The sequence below is a fragment of the Carcharhinus amblyrhynchos genome, chromosome 3, assembly GCF_965287045.1.
Source record: "Carcharhinus amblyrhynchos chromosome 3, sCarAmb.v2.hapA, whole genome shotgun sequence".
NCBI classification, from domain to species: Eukaryota; Metazoa; Chordata; class Chondrichthyes; order Carcharhiniformes; family Carcharhinidae; genus Carcharhinus; species Carcharhinus amblyrhynchos.
This window is the reverse complement of record NC_137326.1, coordinates 22,310,142-22,321,590: the sequence shown is the minus strand read 5'-3', so window position 1 is coordinate 22,321,590 and position 11,449 is coordinate 22,310,142. Positions and strand designations below refer to the sequence as shown.

The 11,449-nt window shown below is 37.4% G+C and overlaps 1 protein-coding gene across 1 annotated transcript in view; it reads right to left on the bottom strand.

Moving 5' to 3' along the window:
- Positions 1 to 5,235: 5,235 nt before the first annotated feature.
- Positions 5,236 to 11,449, bottom strand: part of pparg (peroxisome proliferator-activated receptor gamma) — a 116,877-nt gene continuing 110,663 nt past the window's right edge. The window contains exon 7 of the mRNA XM_080182034.1: positions 5,236 to 10,622. Within this exon, the coding sequence (XP_080038160.1) occupies positions 10,375 to 10,622 (248 nt within the window). The 3' untranslated portion in view covers positions 5,236 to 10,374. The remainder of the gene's footprint in view (positions 10,623 to 11,449) is intronic.

Genomic DNA, 11,449 nt, shown 5'->3' with positions numbered 1-11,449 from the left:
GGGCTTTTGATCACTGTGAAATGGCCACAATGATTTTTAAGATTCTTAAATTAAAATAATAAGGTTTATGTGATTTTGAACCAAGGCCTGTCCGTACATATCTTATATTAACTACAGCTAGCAGAAGATTCCCCAAGAGGCTTACTGGAGATATGCACCATGTTGTGTTGTATTAAATAAGATATATATTATTATTATACATTATATGCCATATAGACAGGCTGGTCCCTGGTTTGATTCTACAGATACAAACTGAGGCTTGGACTGTTTCTGGGTCCCATACACATCCCTTGGTGAAAGGTGGCTCATTGGGATTTTCACAGGGTTTGCCATCCAATTAAGGATGGCAGGCAGGCTTTCAGAGTTGGAGGGGGCAATCCAAAGTCTTCTGGGTTAGGAGGCGCAGTAGGCAGTAATGAAAGGTAAAAATAGGAATGACATCTCTCCAACATCTTTAAATCTTTAATTAAAAATAACCAGGTCACTGGTGCATGCAGAGGGGCAGCTGGTGGGAAGTTAGGGAACTCCTCTATAGAGCATCTTACAGCCAGTGGCTGTTCCTGTATGCAGGACCTTCTGGAGCATTGACCATCCACCTCCCAGCAGTTTGCCGATGGGTGCCTCCCTACAGGCTAATTGGCTAGTCAGCTTCCTTTCTTTGGCCTGTTTGGCTCCTAAAGAATTGGATCGGCTATCTGCTGCTTGTTATAAAATCATAGAATCCCTTTAGTGCAGAAAGAGGCCTATTGGCCCATCGAGCCTGCACTGACATCAATATCACCCAGGGCCTATCCCTATAACCCCACATATTTACCCTATTAATCTCTCTGACACTAATGGGCAATTGAGCATGGCCAATCCACCTAACCTGCACATTTGGGATGGAGCTGGGAACCAGCATGTTGGCAGGCTGGGCTAATTTCTGGCTGTGGCCCAGCAACAATCCCAGCTCCAGTTGGGACCAAATGTCCAGCCCAACTATCTGCTAGGTTAGCAGATTCCAGTCAAAGAGACAATTGGTCCATGCCATCACCGATCAAGCTGACGTAGAATAAATCAGCAGGATTTGTATTGCTAGATCTTGTTCGTGACCCCCCTGATGGAAGTGTACATGTGACTATCAGGTGATGACAGGACCAGGACTGCAAGTTATAATAGCCCTGCTGTCATTTACTGTCTTGCCTCATGCACGATGAATGCCTGTTGGAAGAGGTTACCAGGTTTGTAGAATGTCATTGTATTCAGGAAAGAAAAGAAAAGGGAAGTGAATTAAAAAAAAATCCGCTAAATTTGAACTTAAATTGCCTTAAAAAGTAGTTTTTCATAAACTAACAAAAACAAAATAAATTTTGGACTTTAGAAAGAATGGTTGCCTATAGTGATGCAATTTGTATCCTGGCAACTAAATTTGCGCCCTTGTGATGTGTGGATTACATTAAAATAATTCATTAAAATTAGACATTTCCACAGGTTTGATATTTTTTTGTGCTTCTGGAATGACAAGTTTGCATTCTGTAGTTGTAATTACATTTTTTCCCCTTTAACCACGTGTAGTCTTCAGGGGATAAAGTAAAACCTGCCTCTTGACACTGTGCAGCTTGAGAAGGCTAAAAATAGGCCAGTGAAAAATTACTATCACATTGATATTATCATACTGCTCTGGAGACCAAAACCACTTTGTGAGTTCAATATAAAGTTACATTTGGTTTCCGGGATCCAGAATCTGTAACCAAAATTTCAAGATTTGTGATATTTTCAAAACAGTAATAATTTTCTAGAAAGGAGCAGCAGCTGGGTGCCGTTGTAGGTGACTTTATCATTATTGCCAGAGAGTTACCTCGATCACATAATCAGACGTGCGCCACAGTGCTGTCCTTATCAGAGACCGAGTTCATCCCACACTCGTACTCCTCCTTTATGAAGAATCATAGCATGCCGATTAGTTGAGTGTTGTGCAGAAATGGTAAGCTACCTAGCTGGTTTGGTAAGAGAAGGAGAAAGTTGTACCATATGTACAGTTAAATATCCACATTGCACATTGAGGTCATGTTTCCTGTCTCCTTTCAATGTGAAAAATCTCAAATTTCCAGCTGCCCTCTATATTTTGTTTCTCAACATCTTCACATGTTTGCCTTACAACTCAAGGGATGCTTTGTTATTTAACTCAATGATCAATTCATTCCTGTCTCAAATTAAAATTACGATTTGTAACTCCAGCTATGACACACAATTATTGTAAGAAGGCTCACAACACCAGGTTAAAGTCCAACAGGTTTATTTGGTAGCAAACGCCACTAGCTTTTGGAGCGCTGCTCCTTCGTCAGGTAAGTGAGAGTTCAGAACCACAGTCCAACGCCAGCATCTCCACATCATGACTACCATCGAACAGAATTATTATGTTAGGTTTATGTGGCATGCTTATTAAATGGCATTTGATTTAAAATAAATGACTTTGTAAAGTAAGGTCACAAGTATTAAAAAAAACAAGCAGCACATGCTATATTTTTCCTCTGAAGGAATATATAAATAAGAATACAGAGGTTAGGATGTGAAGGACAGTTTTTCCTCTGACAAAGAATGTGCTCTGGTTAGCAATATTTACAGGATAACCAAAACTGTAATATTATATATGTCAGTGGTAAAATTTTCTCCAAAACTAGGCAGTGATTGTGAAATAGAAATTCCCCTGGAGTGTTCTGTAAGTGTTTGATAGCTTCAGCAGGAGACCATGTCTACTTTGAGAACTGGACCTGCGAGAGGAGACAATGGGTGGAAATTTCCCTCCAAAAAAGTGTCATGGCAGCGTGAAAAGAGGAGTCCACCACGCCAGTATTTTCAGAGTGCTCGGGCATAATTATGCAGGATGCACAACCCTTCACACAAAAGGTTGTGAATCTGTGGAATTCCCTGCCCAGTGATGCAGTTGAAGCTACCTCATTGAATGTTTTTAAGGCAAGGACAGATACATTTTTGAACAGTAAAGGATTTGAGGGCTACGGTGAGCAGGGGGGTAAGTGGAGCTGGGTCCACAAAAAGATCAGCCGTGATCTTATTGAATGGCGGAGCAGGCTCGAGGGGACACATGGCCTACTCCTGCTCCTAGTTTTTATGTTCTTATGTGTATGTTCTTATGCCCAATCTATTGTCGACCCTTGAGACCTCCTCGCACTGCCCCCATTTCATCAGTGGCATTGTTAAACCACCACCCCCCCCACCCACCAACACAGGTTGACAGCACTGGGGCATCAGGACCTTCCTGATGAGTCCCCTAGTGGACCCCCAACATGCATCCCCTTCCCATCATAATCCTTTCTGTGGTCTACTCCTGTAAGACCACCCCCCACAACCTTTGCATAGGCCAGGTGAGCACTGCCAAGCCTGATGGGCACTGCCTGGCTATGCCCCCAACAAAAATGTTTTGGAAAAGTTGAATATATTTTGACTTCCTCTATTAGTCACTATTAGTCACTATTGCCTAACTAGTGAAACAATAATGAAGATCTGGCTTTAATTCATCTGTTCTTATTATATTATTTTCAATTCGGATATAATTACAATCACTGTATAAATGAATGATTCCCAGGCACCAGTTGACCAATTTACACGGTCATAACATTGACAGAATGGTATTTATAAAACCAGCCTACTCCAGTAAATAATTCAGATTAAAATGAAAGACAAAAATAAAATTATATGTTAGCCACACAGGTTATTGAAAAATAGTTATCAAGTTATGCAGTTGTATGTACATAATTACCAAAATATGGTAAACTTTAAACAAGTAATATGTAGCCAGTGAAATTAACTTACATTTCTCATCATATACTGAAGTCTTTTCAAACCATTAGAAATTGAGAGTTGTTAATTCTATAGTAAACAGTAACTTTCAAACCTATTAAAATGTAATTATTTCTATTCACTATACATTCATTATATGTTATATATAATATATACATCATAACTCAATCTATCTACTCTCATGTTTTCCTACACAGACGTCTCAGCATTACCAATAGCCAAACTCTTATGACTTATTGAAAATGGAGTCTTTGGTTTTTAAGTCTGGCAATGTCTGACAATATAAATACATGAAACTTAGCTACATGAATAGGCAGGGAATTGTGGGATATGGATCATGTAGAGGCAAAATGTCTTTAGAAAGGTCTCATTTGTTGGTGCAGGTTTGGTGGGCCACAGGGCCTGTTTCTCTGCTGTACTGTTCTTTGTCCTTATTTTGATGAAACGTTTATAATGGTTTTAAAACATACAAATGTTTTAAAAATATTTTGGCTGTTGAAACTTTTAGTCCGGCAGACACATTGCTGAAAAGAATCCACCAGAAGTAGGTTCTAATAATTAGAATATCTCGCAGGGGAACAATGTGGTCGATGATTCACATTACACCCAATCTTGTAGCAGAAAGGTAAAACAAAATATGTTAAGAACAACTCAGGATCAACAGTGTTATAATGAATGGAGCAAATCTAACAATTTGTGTTTATGACTGGATTGCTAATCTAGATACAGAAATGTATTCACATCTATAGGTAAATATTCCAATAGAATTTTAGAATAGCACCACATGCATTGTGTAATTTTTCAGTCCTCATTCCATACATTGTTATGAATTTTCAGATACTAACATGAATTATATGAGTTATGACTACTCAAATTTATTTACTGTTACAATAGAGAGGCAACTCTCATACCATTAATCTGGATTTGACTATAGGCGAAACAGACTTTTTCCAATTCACTATTTCACGCAGTTCCCAACAGTAACTTAAGTAATAGTTTATACAGGAGACCAATTCCTGACTTAGAAAGAAAGAAAAAATGTACAGTAACTAGAAATATCTCTCTAATGATAACCATGACACATTCAAAGTATGACTTCACAGTGGTACAGTGGTTAGCACTGAGACCTCACAGGACCCCCAGGTTCGATTCCCGGCTTGGGTCAATATCTGTGTGGAGTTTGCACCTTCTCCCCATGTCTGCATGGGTTTCCTCTGGGTGCTCTGGTTTCCTCCCACAATCCGAAAGATGTGCTGTTTAGGTGTATTGGCCATGCTAAATTCTCCCTCAGTGTACCTAAACAAGTGCCGGAATGTGGTGACTAGCAGATTTTCACAGCAACTTCATTGCATGTTAATGTAAGCCTACTTGTGACACTAATAAATACACTTTAAAAAAGTAAGACACTTAAACCAATTTAAAAGTATTCAATTTTTTTATTTAAAATACTTTGCCAGTACAGAACTGTCATCTTTGCAGTTTACAGATAGTTTGTAACCAAAATATTCCCTTTGAGTAATAATGACTGAAATGGGTATGCTATATAGCAAGTGGTAAACCCTTAACCAGATTTGTGCTTTCTCGCCCAGCACGCCCTTTAAATCCATCTTTTGAATTGTTGAGAAGTGAAAAATAAGTGGCTTAAATTTGTTTGCTAAATAAATGGATTGTTTTGAGATCATGATGACATGATAAACTCTCAAAAAGTCTGGCTATTTCAGAACATTTGAAAGTGCATTCAATGTTATAAGGTGCAGTGAATTGAACTGCAGTGAGCATTTCAATCATTCATTATGCCAACAGTTGCAGTAGCAGCCTCTGCTGGTTGCACATTAGTACTGCACAAATTTCCTCACTTAATGATCCATTATTGGTAGGGTAAAAATATTACTCTTGACGCAGCATCCAAGTACTAATTGGACACTATTTTAGAACATTTTAAAATTATGATAAACATCATTAGCACATGATTGAATGCAATAGAAGTATCTTGCATTTTAAAAACCAAAGCTGGACAATAAAATAAAGGATCCCTGAATGTCAGTTACAGCCATACAGTGTAAAATGTCTCTATACTTCATTTGTAAAATTCACAAATACATTGCATATCATTAGCTAGATGCAATTTCAAAATTAAGCTTCTAACTGAGTACTTAAGTTCAAAAGAAATAATAAAAATTAAATGGACCATTTAGTTGTGTTTTTATGAACTAATTGTCATTACAAAATAAGGCTCAGGTTACATGCAGTCACAAGTCTTGTGATGCTTTGGATAAGCAAATTCAACACATCAAAATGAAATGGCTTACATCGTTATTAAATAAAAAAGTTACACAGTAAGTAAACCTATCAATATCTATTTTATCTTTAACTTGTTTTTACAAAATAGCATAGTTTGATCCCACGCATTTGGAGTTATCCAGTTCAATAATCAGCATTGCAGGAATGTATCCATTGAGTTACGGTACAAAAAGTGTAAGCAGGGTATCTCATAAAACATTCTGATTTTGGATAACTAAGAGTACACATTATATGTAATGACAATTTCATTTTCAGTATTAGGACTACAGCACCTCACGCCGTATGATTAGGCTCAATTCCTTGTTTGTTGTTGAACAGCCATTAAAGAACACGTGCAAAGCAAATTTTCAGTTTTATCTTTTACAGATTTCATTAGACAGCGACTTATGAAAAAGTGATCAATGTGCTGAATTGCAATACCTTGAAGCTGCAAAGAGCTTTCATTACATTGCATGATTTGATAGGGGGAATAAAAAGCAATTCATAAACATACCAATAATCTTAAAATGAAAACAGAGCAATTTGTTTATAGTTTGGCAGAAAATATGAAGAGAATCTGGCACAATGTAATCAGCTGGGATCTAGACCGGGCTGTGGATATGCTGATTCAACAGAACCAGTTAATCATCAACACCGACAGCAGGATGAAGTCCAATGTCATTTTGCCAAGTTTCCATATAATACAAGGGAACCAGTAATGCTATTGCTCCCCCGTCCCTCCTAAGCCAGTGGAGACATTCTGATATTCACAGTGGGCTACTCTTTACTGGCTGAGCTATATATCATAAATAATTTGGCAAATATTTCTACCAGATGATTTGAACAATCATTTCTGTTGGCTCACACAAACTATGTTTCTAAATAGAGAGGCTACATAATACTCCCTTAAATGTAGCCCATTTTTTTTTATCAGAAATCCATGTCATTTTCTTAACCCTTTCCTTAACAAGCTGACACAAAATCTTTCTAGAAATAAAGTACTTTCATTTAATTAATCCCTTTTAGGAATGAGTAATGCTGTTAAGTTACTGTAATATGAATAAACTCAGCTATATTACACAAAGCAAGACCCTGCAAATAAGCTGCGGTGGTTTTGGTTGGAATATGCTGCACTGATAACCAAGAATCTGTGCATTAAATAACATTTGTTCATTATGTAAAGACTTTGGACAAAATGATCCCATCCCGCCCACTAGGGGAATTGTAGTGGGTGTGGCCTTGGACTGCTGATCTTGGGCGGGAATTTCCAACCTTGGGATGAGCGTGGCCGTAAAATTGTGGCAAAAATTAAGAAATTCATCTACTTAGCAGACTTAAAGTAAGGAGGGTGCCTTCCCCCCCATTATAACCTTTAAAAATGTAATAGTTAAAATAATTGAAATTTAATTAAGCATACAGCTGACTGAATATTGGGCTGGTGTATTAAAGAAGTTGAAGGCTATTTATCGGAGAGATTAACTATTAATCATTTGATTCTGCACTTATTCATATTAATTCTAATGCATTGCTTTTTTTTGTATGCCTTATGATTCCATTAGCATCCAATATTTAATTAGGGATACAATGACTGAACTGGATTGAATATAATCTGTATATATCCTCTATGTAAACTTGTCGTGCTGTAATTAATCTTCTCTTCTGCAGCCCCACCTTTGGTAAGAGGAGTGTAATTACAACATAAATTAATATAGGCACTATGCATTCCAAAATCGACATAAGAATGAATAATGGTAATAGAACTAAGGCAGACTATATTATTTCAAATTGGAGATTGAATTACACGTGGTCTGATTGCTGACTGATGTTTAGTCCAGCTTCACCCAAGAACTACATCCTGCAAAACTGGCACAGTGGTTAGCACTGCTGCCTCACAGTGCCAGGGACCTGGGTTCAACTCCCGGCTTGGGTCACTGGCTATGCAGAGTCTGCACATTCTCCTTGGGTCTGTATGGGTTTCTTCTCCGTCTGAAAGATGTGCTGGTTAGATGCATTGGCCAAGCTAAATTCTGCAAACAGGCACTGGAGAGTGGCAACTAGGGGATTTTCACAGTGACTTCATTGCAGTGTTAATGTAAGCCTACTTGCGACTAATAAATAAACTTTGACTTTTTATATTAAAGTCAATAATAACTTGTTTGTAGTTTGATTTTAATGGGGACTATAATGGTGAGAATCCTTCTTTAAATGATTAAGATAAGTTGAAATCTTTTGGCAATAGCTGTTCATATGCTATCCTTTTTGTACAACGCCATAAATATTGAATATTGAAGAAATTTAAGCCAATATGATTATTTATCAAATGATATTCTTAACCATAACATTTGCTCTTAAACTGATTTATAGTTCTATAAAATAAGAAGAATGGAAATATGTAAGCAATCTGTACATTCAGCACAACATACGAACAATTATCTGAAGAGTCCATGAACTCAATAACCTAGCTTAAAGTTTGAAGATTATTTTAGTAATTCCATGGAATTCCATGGGAAAGATGGGGAAAAAGAATCATAGGACAAGCTTTTAATCTAATATTAAAAAAAATCCCTTTAAACCACACTTACAACAATATTACGTTAAAATGCTCAATTGAATTTTAAACCAAAGTGTTTTATGATCAATGACGACCCACAAGGTTGACATCGCTATCAACTTGAATGGACAATTGAATGTTTCTAACATCAAGCCCAAATGGGCTTCCTTTGCTAACCACTCCCAAAAAAAAATTAAGGACCGGAACAACTTCCTACAAAACCTAATTTACAAACTTTCCAAGGACTCATTTGAGGAAAATTCCATGAACATGTTAAATTAATACAGGCATCAATTGCACTCATTATACATTGTCTGTGACAATTTCCTAGTGGAAGACAATGGAGGGAAACCTTACTAAATACATTGGTATTTGTTGATTAATGATAATTAATTTAACTGAAAGTTATATACTTTGCATCAGATTAATATGATAAATGTAAATCGCACAGATCAATGATTATAATGGCTTTTGCAAAGTATTTATTACATGTACTTAAATTGCACTTTTAATGAATTCAGTAGATTCTACAAAATTCTGTTGTGTTCTAATGCAGCTTATGCTTAACATTTTGTAAGTAAAGGGATAATGCATTTTTCTGTTGGCTTCAAAAGAATCCTGTGTAACTATGTTTTGCCATTTCTATATTATATGACAGGAGCACTATTAGTTTTTGCAATAAGAACTTTTTGCATTTAAAACAATGAAAAAAATTTGATTATGTGTTCATTAAGAATACTTCTCTGTCTTCTGGGTGATACTTCTATCCACTTGCAAAGTTACAGAAAGCACTTACAACATAGCATTCAAGTACATGCTTAACTGTATGGAAGACATAGTACTGAATAACCTAGTTAAAATCATAGAATAGAATCATAAAATCTCTACAGTGCAAAAGGACACCAGTTGGCCCATCAAGTCTGCACTGACTACAATCCCACTCAAGCCCTATTCCCATAACCCCACATATTTACCTTGTTAACACTCCCTGACAGTAGGGTCAATTTAGCACCAACCTAATGGGCACATCTTTGGGACGAAACTGGAGCAACTGAAGGAAACCCACGCAGATGCAGGGAGAATGTGCAAACTCCACACAATTGATTAATATAATGAAAATAGTTAACGTTAGTTCATCTTAATTTTCTGTATTATGCCCAGTTTTTTTTTTACATGTGCAATGAAATAATAGGTCTAGATGATTAATCTTAAACAGACAGATAGAAATTTGAGAAAAAGTAATATGCAATCAAATGGCTTGCATAATTTGTGGCCAACCCCCAACTGAACAATATCAGTCAAGTTTCAGTTATGAAGATGACAGAAAGGATGAGTCAGTGCAAAAAAGGGTGATCCTGAAGGACAACACAGACTGGATATGAAAGATAAGTTTGTCAGAAAAATGACAAGTTGAACTCTGAACACTCTAGGCTTTTATGCTATATTCCTAGCTGCTGATAGACAAATTCTCAAAATCTTTCACAGAATAAGGTTTTTTTTTAAGGCACTCAAGCAATTATTTGCAATATTCAGTAATATCAAGGGGATATTACCAGTGCAGAAAATGTTCTACATTCCTGCCAGCATTTTTCTGTACAGTGGAGTTAGGTGCAATTCCACAAACTATTATTTGGGTGCCTAATGACACTGCCATTCGTAAGTTGTTTCTGTTGTCACTGTGGACAATAAAACTGTGGAATTTGAGAAAGGGACATTGCCTTGTCCGTGGTTCAAGGGGAGACTTTCTAATACAAGTCCTTATATATTTCTTGCAGGAGTGGATGAAGACTCATTTCTGCCTCTGTTTTCCTGATCGTGTGCAAAAGCTGCACATGCTCAGTGACAATCTGTCTTAGATCCGTCATCTTTTGAAGTAGTTTTGCAAATAACTGTGGAGAATCTGGGTGGTTTATCTTAAGTTGAAGGGCAAGTGCTTGTAGGATGCTGTCCTGCAGTTCTTCAATTGGTTTAACATTTAGCAATCCAGGCCGATCTAGAACAAAGCAGATAAATAGTTTCATATTCTGATACAACTACTACACCTTGCATTTTATGTCAAATCATCAAAACAGTAAATCATTTTGCAGGAGCATTATCAAACAAAATTAAGCACCCGGCCACATAAGGAGGACTTGCAGCCAAAAAAGTAGTCAGACAGGTAGGTTTTAAGGAGCATTTTATAAGAGGAGAGAGGTAGAGAACCCGTTTAGGGAAGAAATTCCTCAACATAGGGCTGAAGCAGCTAAACTGCAGCGCATATTATGAAGGCATCTCACTTTTGAATGAACTTCACAATCAAAGCTTCTTTAAAAAAACCCAACAGTTTACAAGACTATTCTATAGTAATTGGCTTACTTTGTTTAGTTTTCCTTTGGTAGGATTAAAAATGATGGGCGGAATTTTCCTGCCCACCCACCATGGGAATCGTAGTGGACAGGATACAAACCATGCAATTGTCCATTGACCTCAGACAGGATTTTCCAGCTTTGGAGCGAGCGTGGCCTGAAAGCCTTGCCCGATGTGTTGAACAGGACACTAATGCGGTGAAGATACAAACCAAAAAACCTATTACACCTATGTCAGACTCATATTCATAGATTACAGCTCAGCCTTCAACACCATTATTCCTACGAGAGTTATCCCTAAACTTCGTGGCCTGGGGCTCGGCTCCTCCCTCTGCAACAGGACCTTAGACTTCCTAACCCATAGGCCGCAGTCAGTAAGGATAGGTAGCAACACCTCCTCCATGATCATCCCCAACACCGGTGTTCCATAAAGTCCTATGTGTCCTCACACTATACTCTTTATATATCTCTGACT